This window comes from Rhynchophorus ferrugineus, unplaced genomic scaffold (assembly GCF_030347505.1).
Source record: "Rhynchophorus ferrugineus isolate W39M unplaced genomic scaffold, kcgeb_rfMv2 rfM9, whole genome shotgun sequence".
NCBI lineage: Eukaryota > Metazoa > Arthropoda > Insecta > Coleoptera > Curculionidae > Rhynchophorus > Rhynchophorus ferrugineus.
In genome coordinates, this window is record NW_027472588.1 from 31752339 (window position 1) to 31775807 (window position 23469).

A 23469-nucleotide genomic window follows, 5' to 3' on the forward strand; every position below is an offset into this window, starting at 1 on the left:
TCGATAGTCGTATTTCTAGGTCAGTTCTCTGCGAGTTTTAATACGAGTACAGAAGCGTAATACATATTTGTGTATTTTTTATTGCATTGTAAATTGTAATGAAGTTTGTCGTAGCTGAATGAAAACCGGCAATTGAATAAGCTGTTTAATGAGCCATTATGTAAAAAGAGTTAGTTGTTGTCGGCGTTTTACTGTGTGTGTACTGGGTCGATCATTTTAGGTTAAGCAAAATGTCAAAGTATCAAAATTCGAAGTGAAAAAGCAAAACAATGTCCCAAAAATCGAAATGCAATGTGAATTCCGATGGCAGTGTGTGTTTGGGTGATATTTTGAACTCGTTCAATTCTTGCGTTAAGGAAGAACACGCCTGGGCTTTATGTTATCAGCTTTGCAAATATTTTTTCGACTCCCTATCGACGAAAAACCACCATATTCACAATATTACGGAAGTGCAGCATGTTTTCCTGAAAACTGATGGATCAGTACACGAAAATACGAGCCTAGCAAGGGATAAACCCAGAGAATTATTACGGTATGTAGATTAGAAAATATAATTCTCTTTATGTAGTGTTATGGAGTATAATTAGAAAAAATCCATTAAAAAATTTAAACTAATCCTCAGATCTATTCAGAATTATATCGTTATTAAAATGTTTATGGAAAAGTCGATATCACAACAACTGATCCAAAACAAGTACTTTATTATGAAATTAATGCCGTAAATTTATAGTAGTTTAATTTTACACAAACGTGTCATATTTTGTTTCATCATTGAATCATGCATATATTTAAACTTTTAAATTGTTTTGCTACATGGAATTTTTAGTTATTTTAAAATTTAAATATTATTCATTAAGAGATAAGATCATATGCGTTATTATTATACAGAATATACAATAATTGCTTCTTGAAATTTAAACAAAACATAACATTTAAAAAAACCTATTATCAGTTCTGAAAGAAGATGACTGTAAATCAGATACTCGTGTTTTCTAACTTGTAATTAGAGATTCATATTTGTTGTTATAAAAATATATTAATCATGATAGATGACTAAATTATATGATATAAGTTCTATTTAAAATAATTCATCTTGATTCTGGCTTATCCATTATTTGCATAGGGTTACATATTATAATATAGTTTTTTACTAGATTTGTATAATTGTTGCGACTCATCCAGTTTAATTAATCCCTTTGTTCTTAGAAACAATGGTGTAATATAGAAAGCCGCTATTGCGAATAAATTCACCCTTTGTGATGGGATAATAAAAATAATGAATAGAATTATTTATTATTACGCTTACACAAACGTTTCTATGATTTATGTGAATCTCATGATGAAGGGTGAAGTACTAACGTTAATAATTAGCAGAGCTGGGCAAAATACATGATTTGCTTTAGTTAAACTACAAATAACAAAATACTATCTCGCATGTATTTAAAACACAAAATATTTCTAAGTCGTGTATTTGAAATATAAAATACAAACTACAGTAAGAATGAATAAGAAACAATACAGTAGAAAAATAAGGCATGAATTGCGAGATTTTGATTTCTTCTCATTTGTTGCGATAATTTCTGGCAATCAACGCATTTTATAATGATGATAGTTTGAGGGTGGTTTTCCTCCAATTAAAATTAACGTATACAGTCCATGAATGAATTGTATCGTCCATCATAACATTCATACTAATAAATTGAATTACTTCACAGAAGCTAAGTGAAAATAACTTTTTGTAACTATGAATATAGAGTAATAGGTTCAATAGGGGTCTCTAAAGAAAATTTTCGCTACGTCCAATATCTAGATGGGGTTATAATCAAGTAATTTGATTGGTCAGTTTTAATCTCCGTTATAGCCACCTGCGAGGAAAACATTTTAATGTGAAGACATTTCATTGGTTTTTGATCAAGTTTGCCACACCGGGGCGGTAAGTGACAGCCCTGACGTAAAGTTTTATTGACCAATGAAATGTATATAAATCAACAATTTAATTTCTGAAAAAAAACATTAAAACAAAAATATAAAAATAAATATATCTATAAAATATAAATATAATGTGAATTACATATCATTGTATATATAATCATAATACATGGTAAATGGTAAATACAATTCAAAATTTTCTCTTCGGTTTTTTCCTTTTTTCATATTTGTTTAGTGGCAATACCATCTAAATACCTACTAGCAGTATAATGAAACAAATTTGTTGTTCGTTTGTTTGACTCTGGAACATGAGATATTGTCTTGCAACTTTGGTTGGGAAAGCATACGTCTTTGTTTAATTCACTCCCATTATATAATAATAAAAAATATACTGCGGTACAACATCAAATTTTGTTTATTCGTATAGGAACATCTGGAACAACTCTTGGTAACGCACCCCCCGTTAGAAAAGAAGTAAATTATCTAAAGTGCCATAATATTATTCTTTAAAGGAATGAACCTCCCCAAGGTTTTTATTACATTTTTAATTGATGGCACTTTAACACATTTGTTTTTGTGTGCACTATTTAAATAATGAATGGCTTTACACCAAAATTCCTCGTATATTGAACATATGCAGTTAATCTTCTCTTAAAGGGTTTGTGTTCAGGAGCGAATATTTTAGTGGAGTTGCAAGTATCAAATAGTTGATCCAAGAATAAAAAAGTATCTCCCGTTTCCATAGCTTCTTTCGGAAGGGGATTAATTCCGGATATTCAGTATATTGTACTGTTGACTAATTTTATATTAAAGACTAATTATTTCAATATTGAACCGTATAAAAACCTTAAGTCTTTCCGCTGTAAGGCACACTGAATATAGTGCCCAAAATAAATAAACTACAAACGCACCAAAGAAACGAAATGAACCAATTAAATACCTTCGCTACTCTGGGCTTAGTAATTAAAACAAGTCAAAAGTTGAAAACAGTGACGTCTAATTATCTGTTTTCTTGGCATACTATTTAACATACAGTACAGGTACTATGTTGTCAACTTTGACATATTTAGCGGTTGCCATTTTGCATACAAAAGCTTTCGAGCTGATGAGATGTTATTTTCTGCAGAGCGCACTCATTAATAAGCCATAAGTATTTGAAATACTAACTACCAACAATCATTTTTCATAAGAAGCGTTACGCACTGCGCGTCTCGCAACTTAAGATCGACACCGCAATAATTCCTTGGCTGGATAACGTCACGTACCTAGGTCTCCACTTTGACCGACGTTTCGGTTGGCATTCTCAAATCCAAAAAGGTTCGGGGATAGCAAACCTGCTATCTTCTCTGATCTGCCATTCTAGCAGACTTCCCATCTCCATCAAATGCTTATTTTACAAAGTGTTAATTCGGTCCGTACTCCTCTACGGATCTAATGTCTACTTCAAGTTTGTTACACCCAACCAGGTCAAACGGCTTCAAGTTTTCCAAAATAAACTCCTCAGGAGAATCTTAAACGCTCCATGGTTTGTCAGAAATAATCAAATTCATAGGGAAACTGACGCTCCAGAAATCAAGCACTTCATATCTCAATCATTCCACAAACAACAACTCAGCTCAAGTTCTTCTGAAAACGCGCTTGTTCGCGAGCTGGTCGACATGTTGGGAGCTTACCACCGCTTTTCCAAGCTGAAACGACCTCATCCGTCGCTGCAGTCATAACTTTTGCCCCCATACGACAGTATCCAGTCGTGTGTTAACTCAAGTTCGCGAATCAATAGAATCGCCAGGTCCTCGTGCCCAATAACGGCTGCCCGATCAGCGGGTGCCATATCCCCAAATTTAATGCAGTAGCAGTAGCGATCCACAGGGGTCAACTGTGAGGCGGTTTGAGCTTAGTGTATTGGTAAGCCCAAAGGCAGTCGCACATAACCCGGTCCAACTTGTCACTCCAGGGCAAGTCTCCGCGACCAGGTATGTGTCATGCATTCCACCGCCTGGTTTTAGGCCAGAACAAAAAAAAACTAACTACCAAATACCTCAGCGTCAGTTATTTGAAATGCTAATTACAAATTACGTTTTTAAGAAGTAATTTAATTAAAAATACCAAATATACGTATGTGTATTTCAATTACGTATTATAATCACAAATAATTCAAATACTGCCCAACCCTGTGTGAATCACATGATGAAGGGTGAACTACCAACGTTACCAACTGGCATGCAACGTTGCCGGTGCCATTATTCGTCCACTGAACGCCACAGGAGTCGATGCATTACAAACTGAATAAACTGAGTCACCGCCCGCGGACGAATTATCTATATTCCAAATAATTTTCGGTCATTGATCGTCCACACCTGTTCCTGTACATTGTATGTTTACAAATATAATTATGAACCATGAAATTAACGAGCTCTATCTCCAGGATAAATTTAAAGTCAAGGCCTCCGGTTGATTCGTTTAAGGTTTCGGAGGTTAATTGTTGTGTTGTTCACGCGTAGCGGCCGATTAGTGCGACTTTGATCTACTTATTTTTTGTTTATCAGTCATGTCCCGACAAAAAGCCAATAAATGAGGGGCGTTTCGAAATTGTGAATACATAAAAATAACAATCAATAACACCGTATTATATTAGGTTTTCCACAGTTTTTCCTCTTTTCTCCCAGCACAAAAACGTTATTGATATGATTAATTTTCATTTAAAATCTTTCCAAGGTTCCCACACATTGCAAATTTCGAATAAAAGATGGTGAAAATGTGGATTTAAGGGATGTAATTGATTGTTGGTGCTAAACTCACTGGTCATTAAATATCACGCCGTTCAAATATTACTATCCAAGCAATGTCTAAGATGAAGTTCGGTGTTGTGAACAAAAATCTCTCTACAATTATTCGCACCAAAATTTCCTTGCTTTCAAACTTAGCTTGACACAATAACTGAAAGCTCGTTGGGCATTGCTTTCTGCCTAACGTTAATAATATCTATATCATACAGTTCATGAAAAAATTCAAATACTTTCTGACACATCATAGAGTAATATATAGAGTGTTAACTTAATACATGTAGTTTCAGAATTGTTTTTCGTGATCTTAGCAGGAAGACACTGTGAACGTCAGTTCGCTGAATTTCATTACAGGCAACTGTAATAAAAATATGTTATTAGGAGAACATTTCATTGGTCGATTTCATACGCATCACGTGACTAACCTCTGACGTCACATTTATTAATATAAAATTCCATATAAAAACAAATATTATACAATATCAAAAAGCTGAAATATAAGTATATAATGAACATATAATGTATATAAATAAAAAATAATGAAAAATAAAATAAATAAATAACGGCTGCAAGCTAATTAAAAACATAACATATCTCATGGCAAAATATAACCAAAATTGTCTATAGCTTTTTCCCCTATTTCATATATATTTAGTGCTATCAATTCAAATAAGATGTGTTAAAGTTTCTATCTTTTTGTTCCCAGATATTCAAAGCAAAGCAGCACAGTTGAAAGTCTATGTTTGTTAATATTTTACTTACTTGTTAAACACAAAAATGTATTGAGACAAGATATAATTATTACTACAATGTTATTGTGAAAATTATGGAACGGATAATTAAAACAGTTCAATCAATATAAGTCAGAATGGAGAAAACATACCAAAAAGCAATGCTTAGCAACAAAAAATTATATATATCAAAAATTTATTATATATATCAAAATTATTGCTGTGCTCTTATTATGGTAAAATCCAGGAGTTAAAGAGACAGCTTAAGGATCTTACCAGCTTAAGGTTAACAATATAATAAAACAATCTATTGTCTATGAAAACACCACCCAAACCATAACGTAACCACCCCGTTGCTTGACTATAGGAATCATAAAGCTCGTTGGACTTCCATAAGTCTTAGCTTTGTGGAGCTCCCGCAGTACTGTTCTTGTCGAAACTGTATTACTCAGGTTATTTTTGAGTTGTGCTGTTACTTTTCCTGCGGTTGTTTTATGTTATCTTGTCACTTTTTAATGTTTGTCCCGCTTTCTGTCAATCAACTTTGGGTTTCACCTACTATTCCTCTTCGCTAATGAGGTTTTACCATGTTTTATGTATTCTGTCATTGCCGTACAAGACTTGGCATGTAAACTGAGCAATACGTACGAGTCTCCTGATTTACATGAAAGCAATGTTGCCAATATGCAATATGCATGGTGTTCATATTCCCCTCTAAGCAAAATGATCATGGAAAAATTGGATAAAAACTGTTAAGGGCTATTCCACACCTAACCCTACCCTGCTTACCATTTAATTCAAGTTTTACATAAATTTTGAAACGTCAAAAAATATCATAAGTAAATCCAAAATTAAGAAACAAATGTTTAAAAGGTGAGTTGCTTATATATAAGATGGTGTTAGGAACTTCAAAATGTGAAAGACGAACTTAAATCATTAAAAATTGTCAAAACGGCAATGATAAATCGGTATACAAAGTGGACTATTAACGGTGAAGATATTGGCAATACACTAGGAGGAGAATATTTCTAGGTGACACGTTGTCTGTCAGCTTTAATCGTTATCATAACTTTAGTTCCTCTTACAAAAATCACAAATAACATTACGATAATATACAAGTGTCAAAAATATCGACCAAAATCGCAAGCCACTACAAAAAATCGAACTATTACTAAATGCAATAAGAGTATTCAGCAGTGGCATTGCCATGGAATTTGTAATAAACAAATGCACAACCAAAGGAAAAATAACACAACTGCTGCAGAATATATGCACCATACATCGTTTTGCCAACAAGATGGTATCTCAGGATTTTACAATAATATCCTGCAAGGATATAATAATAATAATAATAATAATAATATTCGTCAAAAGTGTCCAAACCGAAGTTGGTATTATAATGAAATAGGGAGAAAAAAGCTTTAGCAATGCATATAATAATATAAGCATTAGGCCTCGTCCTCAAAGACCTGGAGCAAAATCTAAGAGCCCTCGGAATCGCCAAAATCAACATCGGTCAGTTGTAAAAAGCGACACCGTTGGAAACAGCGTACAATTAGGACGATATCTCCAATTATCTCAGGCTCTAGGATGGAGCTGGATAATTGGATAAAATGCCATATCCAGCCTAAAATCAGACGGCTGTGTAAACAAGAAGAGCTTTAATAGTATTAGACGATTGCATGTATTTTGATCGGCTATACTTATTTGTGAAACTTAGTATTATTGAGTTATTCACTGTATACAGAGACTAATTATGGAACGGTCAAAATTACATTTTCGACACTCATTATTGTTGTTGTTTAATTTCAAGAAATCTTTATATAAACTTAAAGTGATACTGGTCCGTCATATTCATCATATTCCAATTTTCAGTTTTTGGTTCCAATGATTTAAAAAATGGTTATGCTGATGTAGTTGACCAATAATAGCTTAGAGGACCAAAATAGCTCGAGGACAATGAATTACATGACTTATTAGATGAAAGTCCAACTCAAATTTTCAAAAAATGTCAGTTAGCTTAGTAGTTGATGAATTGAATTCCATTTCGAATCGTTTCAACATCGCCGTTTCATCGTTTACTAGGGAATAAAAGAAGTGACTATTATGGGTTGCGATAAAAAGTAGATCTAATGCAACAACCCCAAGTGCAAAAAGTTATTAGTTATCCCAGGAGAACTATCTACATCGATACCGAAGCTAAATATTCTCGCCCAATTATTGCTGTGCATACGATGGGATTAGCAAGGTATAGTGTGTTACGAACTGCTAAGACCAAATGAAGTTGTTGCTCCATTGACAGTTCAATAAATTGAAGGTTTTGTTGCAAAAAGACCAGCAATAGAAAGTAACAGACGCAAGGTAATCCTCGGCCACGTGTAATGTAGCAACTCGAATGGGAAGTTCTAAAGCACCCAGCGCACTCATATAGTATATATATATATATATATATATATATATATATATATATATATATATATATATATATATATATATATATATATATAAACTAAAACTATAAAATCAACATCTTTATTAGTACTGTTATTCGATGTTAGCAACTTTTGACTAAAAGTAACAGCAATAACAGTACTACTAAAGATGTTGATTTTATAGTTTTTGGGAATAGGGTAGTCATCAACCCCCAACACCCCCTAAAATTGCTAAAATGCTATATTTTCTAATTTTTATTTCAAATATACGACTTAAACATATTTGATATTTTCATATTTTTAATACAAGCTAGATAGTATTTTGTAGTTTGTAATTGAATTTAGGCAAGGCTTGTATTTTATCGAGCCCCTATATCACGTGCATTATTTTGAAAATAACAAATTTTGTTTCGCTAAAACCACTGCAAATTTTAAGCTAAACACCTAATCGTCTTGAAATGTTGACATTTCGCAAGAAGGTTAAGACTGCTAGGTTAGGTTTAGGAAAATTACAACGAGGCAATACGTCAGGCTCGGAACTTATTGTGTGATTTGTTATTACTGCCAAATCTTATGGTATCTGTATTCCTACCCAAAATCGCAAGCATTTAATAAAATTTTAATCTAGGAAAACCTATATCTTATTAAGAACCATAATTTTTTTAAATCATGTTTTTAAAACGATCCTATTAATTTAATTGAAAGCAACGGATGTTGCTTTTTCTGTCTATTTGCTCGTGTTCTATTATTATCCTATATTTCAAGGTCTGAGAAAGATGTAGTTGCCGGCATAGGGGTGGTGATTTACGCGACCCTTGATCATGAATTTAGCGAGGGCGAAGAGGTGATCATAAGTAATGAGCTCGAAGAGTTGATCAGCGACATGATATCGGACGACATGAACAGCACCCTAAGTCTTCACGAAACCGACGATGAAGGTAAAACTTTTCAGTACCGCTCCTTCCCGATATAATAATTGCCTTCCTTCCACAGGCATCGAAAGAGATTCAGAGGAACAGTTCGAAGCTGGGGCTTCAAGATCTACTCGAATCAACTTAGGCGAGGTGATAAGAAGATGTGAAGCTCATCTAGGTAAACGTATTTACCTAAAGCTTTCGATAGGTAATATATAATAGGTGATTGCAGGCACACTAACCAAAACTCAAGTTGAAGCTCATTATAAGGCGGTGGTGCGAGCTCTAGTTGCGGAAGCTATAGAATTGTCGACGTTTCTGGAGAAGGTAGCGCAGGGCACTATTAGCCTACCGTCCAGTTCTACCACCAACAACTTGGACGAGTTAAAATTTGTAGATTGGGCAAAATTTTGGGTCCAAGTTATGGGAGAATTAAGAACAGGTGAGCTATTTTGTTGACGGGCTTGTTTGTTTCGTCTGTATTGGAACTGTCTGAAAACCAACAACATTTTAAAATATATTGATTACTACTTGCATTGTTGTCATAGTGGTGTGTGCTGTGTTTTTCTTTATTTGTGCTTCGTTCATTCGTCGATTTTATGACAGTGCGCTTTAAAGGGCATTTTATGTCATGCCAGCCATTACACATTTCTTAGACGACGTTTTCACATTTTTATAAAATATATCTAATTATTTATCTCCACTAAGCTCTGAGGTCTGGTCTGGTCATAAGAAGTTGATATCTATTAGCATCAATCAATGGTCCATCACGTGGATTCTCTGCATATAAGGTTAGTTTCATTTTCATTGGTATGTGTCTTATTTTCAATCACTTCTATACACTTTTGTGAATTTCATTCAATATATTATAACAAATATTATAATATATCAGAAATATATATACGATACAAACATAATATATATATGCATATAATTGCATATAAGTTTGTTCAATAAGTGTTGTCGTTTAATAAGAAAACATTATTTTCTGATTTGAAATAATTTTTATTCAATATAATCTCATTGTCCGATCTGCCAAAAGATATAGCAGTCATAAATATGTCGAGTAGGAGCAACAATTCATACCTGTAGATGGTTTTTTGAGCTACATGAGAGGATGTGCTGTCTTGATGAAAAAAAATTGGATGACTAAGGTCTTCAATCAAAAAAAAAACAATTGATCGAAAGTATTACTTTACAGTACTAGTCTATTATATAATGTCTTCATCGTCTTATCAGACATGAAATTTATTGAATAACCTATAGCGTAAAAACATGGAAAAGATGGAAATATTTTCACACTATTCTGTAGTTTTGAACGAATCAGACGCAAAGCTTCACACCTCTTAGAGTAGTAGAATGGAGTAACTGATTAACAGCACATTCAACGCTGCATTCCGTACGAATTCCAACCAGAAAATATTCTTCTAAGGCATGGAAATCAATTTGTATAATACAATAGCCAGCAGCACCTATAGAAACAATTTCATTCAGTCGGTTCTATATATATTAACTATAACCCAACGTATATTCTATCCAAAATAGTAGTAAACTCACGCCATTTCAATTTACACTAATTTACGTGAAAACGTCGCAATTTTGCCGCATTTAACTTTGATATTTTACTCATTTTAATTCATTTTAGCTTTGATATATCACAACATTCTAATATAAATAAAATAATGAAACAAAATATATTTTAAAATTATAATATATTTAACGCATATATTATCGGAGGCCTTAAACTACAGTTAATTAAACAGCCATAATAGTTTGTAGGATAGAGTTGTTTTATTATCTTTACATTGAACTCTTTTCTAAACCACCTATTGTGTCTTCTGGAGACTTAATCCACTTAATAATTGTACATCTGTAATTTATTTTCATTAGAAAACATATTTACCTTTTTATATTTAGTTCTTGTTTCCTTGTCAAATAGTTTTGATATCACTGTATTTCTCTTTAATTTCTTCTGTTACTATCTGTGTATAATTTCATTGATAAAATTGGACTAAGTCTGTGCATTCTCCCTGATGTATTTACCATATTTGCAAGACTGTTAGTATTAATTACACATATATCTATTGACATAAATCTTTCACTGCAACACGATTTTTTACAGTTATTCTATATTAATTATATACTCACCTTTAGTTGTTTCCACTCTCATTACTCTGTCTTGGTATTGTTAGCAGTATAATCCCACATTCAGAAAATTTCATTCACTCACTCACATTCTGAGCCACTCACTATTCCAGTCAATAACTAAGCTGTTAATTTCCAATCTAACACTAGTTCACAATTCCATCATTTGTGTGTCAACGTATGAATACGAACACCTGTGAAGTATCGGTTTCTCTGTAGATTAATGTGTTCTTGACAAACCAGTAGGTTTATATTTTACTAGAGATGCAGCTGAATAGTGGAAGGTACGTCGACGAATACAGGTGTCTTCATCTCATTCCTCATTGAGACGTCATCCATATAAATACAGAAATAACTGCTATTAGAGATGAGCCTTGCAGGACTCTAATTGTTGGTTCCTTCTTGAAATCTGCTTGGTTGAAAGTTCTTCGTTAATATTACTATGAAAAGACCAGTTCTTCAAGTAGGAATTAGTTAATGTTTCCAGATCGAAGGGTGTTCTAGATTTAATTAGTTTTGAGTGTAATCCTTCCTGCCAGAAGTTAATGAAGGCTTTCGCAATGTCTAAAAACACTGATTTGTACCTAATCTAGCTGCTGAAGGAAATATCCTTTCTTCCGTCACACGCCTGCACTCCCGTAATCTTGAGAACATGCTCAATAAAGAGGGCATTGCGGCATATTTACTTGGGCTCATTTGAGTACCACTTGTTCCCGTTAAAGCAAGACGCCTGAATAGTAGCATCCGAAGCCTGCAAGTTTTTTTGGCAACAGCATGTGTGTTACCTGAGAGATGGCACAAAGTCATAGAAAACAACAGACAATATTTTTACAAAATTAAGTTCGTTATTTTGAAAATTAAGTCACACATCTATTAATAGCTACTAACCAAATTCTGCTATATATGTCGTATACTAAAGTTCAATGTAACTATGTTTGGTATTTCATCACTAATATTGCTATTTTTAGCGTTTATTCGCGTTTATTTTGGATATTAGATAAGTAAATGGATGTAACGCACTTAGAAAGACTATAACATATTTAAAAATATTATTTTACACTTAGTGTGGCTTATTCATTATATTTTTTTTTGTTGTTTTTGCAAATTAGAAGTTTTTTTGAAACTTACTTTTTTGGACTTTTTTGAATAATAATTTCCTTAACTAGTAACACAAAAATGTTGCTGTATAATATGTCTATATATTAAACATTATTTGTTAACATGTATTCTGATAGTTTTTCACATTAAAATAGCCTTTATTGTGAAGAATATATACATATATATTCAAGCTGTGCCGCATTGATAAGAACAAATGACAATTGGAAGTCATCAGGTCTGGCAAGTGCGCTGGGTTCAGCAGGACTTTCCATTCGAGCTGCTACAGTGGGTCTTTCAGCAGACTTTGCGCTTGATCCTTTTGACAACAACACATTGTTCAGTTTTTTTCAAATTACGTCAATTAATCATTTGTAGTAACAGTTTCATTCGATCTTAGCAACTTGCAATATACTATACTTTGTTTATCCCATCGTATGCACAAAAATACTTCATGGCCAAGAATATTCGGTATCGATGTAGAAGCATTTCCTGGACTAACCTATGACTTTACGCTTTACAAAACCGTGACATTTAAGAGTTAGTTTGGGATGTTTAACAGATGTTTACATTAATACTTCGCATTTTCAGCAATAAATATCGTTAATCAAAATAGATACCAGAACTTAATAGCCTACCAAACAAAGTAAGTGTATAAGAAATATTCGGGAATATTTAATTCTTAAATTACCACAAATAAAAAACAAAATAAATCATCGTCAGAATAATGCTCAGTGGCTCAGGGAAGTCTCCACCAATACTATTGTGTCAAAATAAAACAGTAAAACATGAAAACCGTAGTGTTGTTTATTATGATCTGACGAGGCTAACAACAATAACAACAAGGAGTATAATTTGTCTGTTCGCCTATTAACTTCTCGTTTTTTATGACGACAGTTCGCCTTCTTACACAGCTTTGGTCCATTCCACTTTTTTCATCAAAAATCCAGCTTGTATTATTCCCCAATCGTTTTTGACTATTCTCTAAACTTAAAGGATCGCTACAAGGACATTTTAGTCGATTGAGAAAACCAAAACCGAATTCAACGCTATTACAGAAATCAACTCTTTCGGAAACTGGAAAAACCATGGAGTAAATTGAGCATTGTATATATAAGTGAAATTACTTTGAAGAAATCTAAATAGTGTGATAAAATAAATAACCCACTTCGATTTTATTTCATATTTCTAACCTTACTATCTTTTGATCACCATTATATCGCCGATGTCATTTTAACTGTAACAGTGTTAAGTGTTATATTTTTATTTGCTTATTCATTAACACAAACAAAGCAAAGACAGTCTACTTGTTGGGCCCGTGGCATATTACTTAATAATTATTTTCAGACCTTTCCTCTTACAATCGTTCAATATATGTAGTGTGTGTCGTGATCTAACCGGCGAAAACCAAATAGTCTTCGTTCTAGGGGTAAAGCTGAAGAAAGTCAACTACAGCAAAGCACCGATCGAGTACGAACTAACGCCCTACGAGATCCTGATGAAGGACATTCGAAACTGCCGATACAATTTACGGAAGATCATGGTGAACGGCGACATACCGAGCCGAGTATCAAAGGACGCCCACGCCATCATCCTAGATTTTATCAGGTCAGTGCTGGTGTTGTCCCAAAGAACCTCCTTCTCCCCGTAATTAACCGTTTATATGATTGCTGTATTTTTCAGGTAATCTAACGCTTTTAGTTTCCTCCGTTTTCCCTTTTGGTTACCTAACCTCTCATAGCCTTGTGTTTCGACCTTGTACCTTGTGCTTGTTGGTGACGGTGATTTCTTTTATTTATTTATTTATTTTTTGTTTGTTTCTTTTCTGTTATTTTAATTAAATATTGTTGCATATAGGTTTAACTCAGTGTATTTTTTTATAGATCCCTAACAATTTAATAAGTAATTAATCATGATTACGAATTTTGTAACAGATTAGATATAGGATCGAGTTTACTTTCTATATTTAGTTTTGATATCAAAGGGATTAACTATTTAGACCTCACTTACTGTAAATATTTATTTCACCCCGCAATTTCATCCTGTTAAATCCTTAAAATAATCCTTAAGTGGCTATTTCACTTAATATGTTAAGTTGCTTACAACAAATACAATCTTGTGGAAAGGCATAAAAAGCTTTAAAATAACATATGACTTGTTTTTGACCTAATGGTGAACCGATTTATTTAATTTAATATACAACTTCCTGTTATAGATAAAAAATATAAAATATATATTTATGATAAAAGTTAGAAATGTATTGTATTATACAATATAAACTATATATGAAAGCCCCTGAGGCTAATCACCCTGTTATTATTATATATTTGCAGTCATATAAGCATTAATATATTTATACTTTAGTTCCATTTTGTTAAAAACGATAGAATATTGCTAGATTGTATACGGTACAGATTTAAAGATCTAGTAGAAGTCAGTGCATCACCTAGATAAAACAAAACTTGGTAAAAACAGCTCTAAGGCGTTCTTAAAAAATCTAATAGGTAAACGATAAAAACGACATAGTTACAATGCAAGAGGTGACCACAGGAAAAAGGGAGCACAGCACCTGCGTGAAATTATAGCTTACAAGTGATCAAACAGGATGGATAGAAAATCAGTGTAATTCTTCAGGCATAAGCGATGTTGGGGAGTATACTTCTCTAAAATTTGGAGTCCAAACAAGAAAAAAACTTATTTTTTATAAATAGGAGTGACTGAGTAAATAGTTAGTTAAGTAAAATTTTTAATTTAAAAATTTCACTTTGAATATTCAAAAATGTTTTTAAAAAAATGTATATATTGAATCAAATTCTGTAGGTAGTTCGGTTCCAACCTTCGTAGGGTGAAGACATATTTTCAATACGCTCCAAGCTCTAGAAAGATACCTTTCTTTAAAAAAAAACAGTATTTTATTACGGTTATTTAAGATATATTTAATTTATATACACAAAAGTGTAGTGAATACGTGTTTACGTGACCAGACAAAAAGACTGCATCTCATTTTTATTAATATTTTAAAATTATTTTCCCTTATTTTACAACAGTCCTTTTGAAATTCATTTATAGTATTTTTGGTCAATAACTAGTGCAAGAAATAATACGTGAGTGAAAAATGTGAAAAAGTGCGTGAAATAAACAATGTATTTATTTTATTTTTTTATCCTTTGAAAAAAAAAATAAAATACTAACAATATAAAAATGGCAAACCATAGCGATTCAACTATATCACCTGCACACTATGATATAAGATTAGAACAATCAGCAATAACGCAAACCCCACAAACAGAATGGACTACAATCATTAACAAAAAACGATTGAGAAACCCAGAAGAAGAAATCGCGAGGAAACAAACAAGGATCAGTGACTATTGGCTACAGAAACCAATAGAAAACAAAAAACAGCTTTAGCAACCTGTCGGAAGAAATTGAAGAGAATATACAACCAAGCCCTGAAAAAGATGTTTCCAAACCATCACCAATAACAGTCTATAAGGTAGGAGTAATAGAACACATCCATGACCTATTGAAAACAATTACTACGAACTACACAATTAAAACAGTGAGCTATGAAACAATTAAAATCCAATTGTTCGAAGCGGAATATTTTAAAGTTCTAGTAAAAGAATTAGATGAAAAAAACACCCAATACCATGCATTCAGGCCAAAATCCGTGTTAAAAGGATTACATCACGGGACGGACTTTAACACCATCTAGGTAGCACTAGCTGAAAAAGGCCACGAGGTCGTAAATGTTCACAATATACGACATCGCACGACAAAAAAACCTCTGCCTATGTTCTATGTCGATATAAAACCTAATGGAAATAATAAGGCGGTGTATGAAATCACCAAATTGGAAAATAATATTATTAAATGCGAACCACCACATATAAAAAGAATTATACCACAATGCACGAGGTGTCAAGCGCACGGGCACCCAAAGACTTACTGTCGCAAATCATATAGATGCGTAAAATGTGCAGGAGAGCACAAAACAGGAGATTGTACTCGTAAAGTTAGCGATGAAAAAGTAAAATGTGCTAACTGTAACGGAAATCATCCAGCGAACTACAAGGGTTGCGCAGTTCACAAGCAACTACAGCAGAAACTATATCCTGCCTTAAGAGAAAAAAGGCATCAACAGCAACAAAAACAATCCACACCTACCAGTCTACCCACCAGACATAACTTATGCCCATGTTATGGTTGAAAATGGTACACCACAAAATCGAGAAACCACATCACAACCTACTGAAACTAGCAGCAACATTTCTAAATTAGAAAACATGATGGCCAAACTAATGGATCAAATGAGTACGATGCTTGGTCTACTCACAACCGTCGTCAGTAAACTTGCCTAATGCCTGAAACCAATAGATACAAAATTGCCGTCTGGAATGCCAATGGGCTCCAACAACACGACAGGGAACGAAAAATGTTCGTAACTGAACAAAATATTGACGTTATGATGATTTCCGAAACACATTTTACGAACAAACATTATTTGAAAATTCCCAAATATAAACTTTATCATACAAATCACCCTGATGATAAAGCACATGGAGGTACAGCCATTATCATTCGAGATGACATAAAGCATTTCGAAAAAGAAAAATTCCGCAAAGACTACCTACAAACCACCAGTATAACTATAGAGGAAGTCCATGGACCATTAACAATGTCTGCGATTTATTGCCCATCCAAACATAACAACAAGGCAGAACACTTTCAAGAATTTTTCAGTACGCTAGGTAATAGATTTATAGCCGGAGGAGATTACAATGCAAAACATTTAATGTGGGTTTCAAGAATAATAACCTCAAAAGGTAGAGAACCACTAAAAGCAATAAAGACAGATAATTTACAACATATATCTACTGGTGAACCAACATATTGGCCTTCTGACAAAAATAAAAAACCAGATACTATAGATTTCTGTATTACAAAAAATATTGATACAAAAAAGTGTCATGCAGAATCATGTTTCGACCTGTCTTCTGATCATTCACCGATAATAGTAACAATTTCTTCAAAAATTACCATAAAAAATAAACTCCCTTCTCTGAGCAATCATAGAACTAACTGGCCCTCATTTAGAGAAAACTTAGACCGAAACATCTCTCTAAACTTACCATTACAAACTGAAATAGATATAGAAATAGCAACAATAAACCTTACAAAAAAATATACAGGAGGCAGCATATTCCGCGACTTCTAACAGTGAAACATTTCGAATAAAAATACACATACATCATGTACAATACAGAAAAAGATAGTAGAAAAAAGAAAGTAACGACGGAATTGGCAACAGCAAAGGACTGAAGAGAATAAAAGAAAAATTAATAGGGCAATAAAAGAGCTAAAAGAACTAATCCAAAATGAACAAAACCAAGGCATTCAAGAATACCAAGAAAACTTGACACCAATTGAGGCTACAGACTATTCGTTGTGGAAAGCAACAAAAAAGCTTAGGAGATCCCGGCAGCATAACCCACCTATTAAAACAAACGAAAATAATTGGGCTAGAAGCAATAAAGAAAAGGTCGACATTTTCTCGAAACGTTTTTAAACCTTTCCAGTCTAAGCTAGCTTTCTAGATTCGCCATTTCAAATGGAATTGCCGCACGAGAAATTAACGGTCAAAAAGTTAAACAAACAATAATGAGAGAGATTAATATTAAAAAAGCTCCTGGTTATGACTTTAAAAGAACTATCAGAAAAGGATATAAAACTATTAACATTTATATTTAATGCTATGCTACGAATTAATTACTTCCCTAGTATCTGGAAAGTAGCTAAAATATTATGATTCTTAAACCAGGAAAAATACCAGAAGATGTAACCTCCTACCGACCTATAGAAGTATATATAAATAAGTTTATTACCGATAATCTCGAAAGTGTTCGAGAAATTATACATAAAGAAGCTAAACTATATAATAGAAAAAAGAAAATAATTTTCCTTCTTTCTATTACTATAACATCACGTTATAAGCATGGGACCATAGAACAACTGCATAGACTAGTAAACAAAATAAACACTGACCTAAATTCCAAAAGATATAGTTCAGCTGCTTTTCTAGACATATCTCAGGTTTTTGACAAATTATGTCATACGGGCTTGCAGGTTAAACTAAAGAAACTTCTCACTCATTCGGACTATCATTTACTAAAATCTTAACTCACTAATAGAAATTTTATTGTAAATCAAGGCGATGAACATACCCAATTAAATCCCATATATTCAGGAGTTCCGCAATGTAGTGTACTGAGTACTGTATCTTCCGTATACGGCCGATCTGCCCACCACAAAAATAACTACTGTAGCAACATATGCAGACGACACAGCAATCTTAGCATCCCATGAAGATCCAGTCACAGCATCAATAAACCTGGAGCAAGTACAATTATGGTTGAAGACATAGCGTATTATAGCCAATGAACCAAAATCCACGCATGTAACGTTTACCCTGCGTAGAAGAACATGTCCACCAGTGAATATCAATCATCATCAACTCCCCCAAGCAGAGCATGTAAAATGTCTTGGTAGACACTTAGATCGACGCCTAACCTGGAAAAAATACATACTCTCTAAACGGAAACAACTTGGACTTAAATTATATCAAATGTATTGGCTTATCGGGCGTAAATCCAAGTTATCATTAAACCAACAAGGTATTGCTGTATGAGTCTATACTCAAGCCTATTTGGTCATATGGAATCCATCTATGGGGTACTGCTAGCAAATCTAATATATCCATTCAACGGTTCCAAAATAAGGGGTTGCGTGCCATTGTTGATGCTCCGTACTATATTTCAAATAAAGTGATACAACGCGATATTCGTCTAGAACCTATAACGAGTTTGTGTGAAGTACTTCGAAAGAGTGTCAGTGCATCCCAATGTACTCACTAATCAGCTAAATATGCGACGTGATAGTGAAGTGCGTAGACTAAAACGTTTAACACCACCTGATCTGATTACTGGACATATGTAGACTTTATAATAAGACTAATTAATTAAGATAATATTTTATACAGAAGATTGCTTAATGAAGTACCTATTAATACCTATTGTCAATAGGGCAGAATCGACTCGCGAAGAGCAATAAAAAAATCTGTAGTATACATTTAAGCATAATTTATATATAACATCAGTTACTAAGTAAACTCTCAATAGTACAAAAAGTATCATTTAAAAATATAATGAATGAGGTAATCATAACATTGGATAGCAAATGTTCTTTTTACTTCTTTTCTAAGCTTTTTAAGATTTTTCTTGCTTTCTGCTTACGGGAACACTTCATATAAAATTAGTAACGATTTGTATTCGCTGTAGATCACGACCTCCATTGAAGAAGGTCTCCGATCGAAAATTACCTCCACAATCCAAAACGCTAACACCAAGAGAACAACTGCTGCTCTCTATAAAGAAAGGGCGAAAGCTCAAGCCAGTTCCAGTGCCAAGGTAAACATATAATAGTGTTAATAATGATGATATTAATGATCTATAACGTTCAACAGGACTTGTCACCGATATAATAGCGTAGAAAAGGATCTTCCAAAACCCACAGGTAGAAAACTAATCAAAGTAGATTTTTCACAGTTTGAGGATGACGATGACGAACCAACCGTAGATACGCCAGATTCTAGCGAACCAGGTATAACGTAAAAGTATAAAATGGCATTTACACCTTCATCAAGTTAAAACTAACGGTATTAAAGGTTCGCCTCGTTACAGGTCTATGGTCTTCAGAATATCAGGAAATATGCGACAGTACTTTAGATGTTTATGATTTAGCCACACAGGCCTGCAATTTAAATAAAAGAAGAAATACTTTAGGTATATATGCACGTACATTTCAAATAATTAATTATGCATTGTTAATATGCTTAAAAGATTATGTTATAGAACATGTTATTATGATTGAATAGAAAATATTTCAGGTGTGACTGAAACAACTGTAGGATGTTACTCAGTCCCGCAATCGAGACCAGGGTCTAGACAATCATGTAACAGTACTGAATCAGAAACAATGCCAATGGAACCAGAAGTAGCTAGAGCTTTACAGGATGAACTCACTAGTTCGCAAAGTTGGCAGGAAACAATTTCTCTAGATGACAGGTAAATCGAACGACACTAATGTGTATAATGAAACATAATTTCCATTTTTTAGACTTTCCCTCACATTATCCGAAATTGTACATATTAGGACGGTACTTACTAAAGCCGAGGTTGAGGCATTACCAACCGAAGGACGTGTTAGACACGACGTAGAAAGTAGAAAAGTGTGTTTTTTATGCTTAAAAACTCGGTAAGATTTCCGTACAGTAAACGAAATGCTTCAATGACACATGATTTATCACTTTCAGTTTTGGTATATTTGGGCCTTGGGGCCAACGATGTACTCTTTGTAAACGTACAGTATGCTCAAGATGTTGCTCGAAAATGAACATTCCTATGGAGCACTTCAGCAGCGTTCCTGTAGTTTTACTTAGCCCAAGTATTATGTGCACACCAGAGGACGAATCCAAAGTAAATCCTGATTATTTGTGTAATGGGCTTTTATTTGTTTTTGTTTTCTAACTATTTAGGACTCACTGTCTAGATCGTTAATGAACAAAGCCAGTATGGATTCAATAGGAGGTCATTCTAAAGAAAGCAGCCCTGATGTTAGCAAGTCTCCTAACAGTTCAATGATGGAGACAAGCGCTATTAGCGATCCAGGTAATAATGTAATATTTACTTATTATGTAATTTATTATTTATTTTCGACATTTTACTATGGGAGTAATATACATTAATCAATCTAATCTAATGAATCATCCCTCTTATGTACGAATGCCAGACAACATATTGGATTTATTTATGATCTGAGCGGGTGTTCACCAAGGAGATGTAGATATGCCAGAAATTTAATTTAATTATGACAACCATAGAGCAATATTATAATATATATATATATATATATACATATATATATTAGTTTTTTACTCTATATATAGTTGGCATTGTAGACCTATATGACCTGAGACTAAATGAAAAAGATACCAAAGTATTAACCATTAGCTATTTTATCAGAATGAGGATAGCTTTTGGTTATAGCAATATAGGATTTCAACTGCATGGTATTAGTAATAAAGAACAATAAAATAATAAGCCGAATGGGTCCAATTTCAGAAACTTTCGCTTTTGTAAAATGGTGCATGAGGAAATCAGACTTTTCTGGATGCTTGTCTTGTCAGTATTTCTGTTTTGCTCCAAGACTTGGATGAATATTACACTCTGACTTCTTTTAATATTTAAAATTCGATGTTTAAAGAAAATTCTAAGTTTCTAAACCGTATTAAAAATGTAATGGAGAGACAAATCTAGAGACTCAGATTACGATGGTTTTGCCATGGCTTTCGAATGTTTACAAATTCCTCATAAGCTTCTGTAACGAAATCGATTTTTTAGATTGCCATTCTTGGCAAAAGTTAAGATCATAAAGCATAATCTGAAAAATAGAAAGCTAACTCTGGTCAAAGCCAGAATCATTGCGGATCGTCAACAGTAGCGAGACCATATTCAAACAACACCCACAACAGCGTACTTGCATATGGATTGAGGATGATGATGATATGTTTGAAACCAGAACAATTGCAGCTGATTGCCGATGGCGAGGCTCGATGGAAAATCTTCGAAATCTTACGGCATCAACATCAGTATGTTGGTTGAAAAGTACATGGGCTAAAGATTGATGATCATGATATTAACATTTTACAATTTTTGCACATATAAAAATGCTGTGATATTAATTTGTGATTTTTACATCTTTCATTTTATTATTTAAATCAGGTTCAATGCAAAGCTCTAGTAACTTGTCAAAATTTCGCAACTCCTCGGCAGTTGGAAAGGCATCTCGTGTTGTTGATCGTTTGAAGGTAGGTTCATTTTGAGTGGTAATAATATTAACATTAAGAATAGTGAAAGTTGCACTTACATTTATATATGTATTTTAGGGTTCACAGATGGTTGTCTGTTTAGATTGCAAGATTATGGTATTGCAGATTATTAAGTCGGCCAGGGCCAATCGATCTGCAATCAGAAACAAAACGCTACAAAGTTTAACTCTCAATCTTTCACCTGTGTTTTGAATAAATTTAATGTGATAATCGTTTTGATTTGAGGCACTAATTGAAATACTTTAATTGATATTCTGTTGAACTGAGATGTACAAATCATCTAGGTCAACATTAAAATATTGATTTCAATTTAAAAACTATAAACAATTCTTAATTCGTCAGAAACATATCTTTTTAAGAGAAAAAATGTTTCTTCTCCATTTTCGTTTTTAAAGCTTAGCGCGAGTTTGTTATTTTAACAAAAGCATATACACTGCTTTAGTTTAGTACTTTAGTTATTAGTTTATAGCCAATGTTGTTTTATGGGCCAAAGACTTTTATGTGATAACATAGGTAAAAAATAGTGCAATTTAAAAACTGTTGGCAACTATATCAGTATATCTTAATACAGTTTCCAGTAAAATGTGTTGCCCAATATAAATCCATCAACGTTTATTATTTGTATTTAAAGCCAATTTTACGTAGCTAAGTAAGCGTTAACTGCAAGAAATACTTTCAAACGGAATAACGAATATGTTTTATCTAAAGTGGTGAAACAAATAGAATGCAAGCCACTTTAAAGCAAACAGTTTATTCTATGATTTCGCTAGTCATATAAGAACTTATTTAAAATTACTAAACTTTTGTACAATTATTTTTAAGAATCTAATTCATTTTATACGGTGACTTTTATGTAGTTATGTAAATTCTTATTTATTTTACTTATTTATATATGATGTTTTTCCAGTTGCAGTTATTTTATACATGATGTTACAATATAAATTGCACCTCATGAAATATGAAACAAAAATTATTTAATATTTTGTGTTGGATATTGTATATCTTTGGTTCACTTTTAAATTATATTGAAATTAGAATTAAACATGGTACTTTAAGCTCAAAATGTTCAAATTCTATTTTACAAAGTGCATTGAATCAAAGTAACTAATCTTAAACCCCCTTATTAAACCTAATAGATCAAATGATATTGAAAAGAACTCAGTAGTGATAGTATTTTTCCTACTTGTTGCAAATTAGTACATGTTTATTCAGAACTATAAAATTATAATTTCAGTAATAGGGAATTATAAGGTAAATATAGTATTTTATTTTCATAACTGTAATTTTGTTATATTTCTTCCTATAAAATTATGATATATATAAAAATAAAATATGCTGTGTTTAAAATTGTCTTATTCCAGAATAACACTTATTTGAATATATTTAAAAATAATCTTTACTTTCTGAAATACATTATCTGTTATTTCATATTTCGACCTATAGGTTATCTAGAATATTCAGAAACGGGCAAATAAATAATTGAAACCACAA

The 23469-nt window shown here is 32.9% G+C and overlaps 1 protein-coding gene across 4 annotated transcripts; it reads left to right on the forward strand.

The window, feature by feature from the left end:
• Positions 1 to 136: 136 nt before the first annotated feature.
• Positions 137 to 23319, forward strand: spir (spire type actin nucleation factor). Of its 4 annotated transcripts, none has more exons than XM_076414433.1 (14): positions 137 to 532; positions 8641 to 8813; positions 8869 to 8967; positions 9022 to 9231; positions 13457 to 13637; positions 19370 to 19498; positions 19555 to 19691; positions 19772 to 19873; positions 19966 to 20155; positions 20208 to 20345; positions 20404 to 20566; positions 20626 to 20758; positions 21872 to 21957; positions 22036 to 23319. In XM_076414433.1, exons 1-14 carry the CDS (start codon positions 270 to 272, stop codon positions 22168 to 22170), a joined length of 2139 nt encoding a protein of 712 aa, XP_076270548.1. In that variant the 5' UTR covers positions 137 to 269; the 3' UTR covers positions 22171 to 23319. The 4 variants fall into 4 exon arrangements, with proteins under 4 accessions (XP_076270548.1, XP_076270549.1, XP_076270546.1 ...); XM_076414434.1 differs by having other exon boundaries at positions 138 to 532; positions 19978 to 20155; XM_076414431.1 differs by having other exon boundaries at positions 139 to 532; positions 13445 to 13637.
• Positions 23320 to 23469: the final 150 nt, after the last annotated feature.

Bases quoted from the DNA above. Each gene is read 5' to 3' on its own strand.
- spir (XM_076414431.1), top strand. From the start codon at position 270: ATGTCCCAAAAATCGAAATGCAATGTGAATTCCGATGGCAGTGTGTGT. The intron at 8,814-8,868 runs GTAAAACTTTTC...TTCCTTCCACAG, and splicing joins TCACGAAACCGACGATGAAG to GCATCGAAAGAGATTCAGAG. The intron at 9,232-13,444 runs GTGAGCTATTTT...AAAACCAAATAG, and splicing joins TATGGGAGAATTAAGAACAG to TCTTCGTTCTAGGGGTAAAG.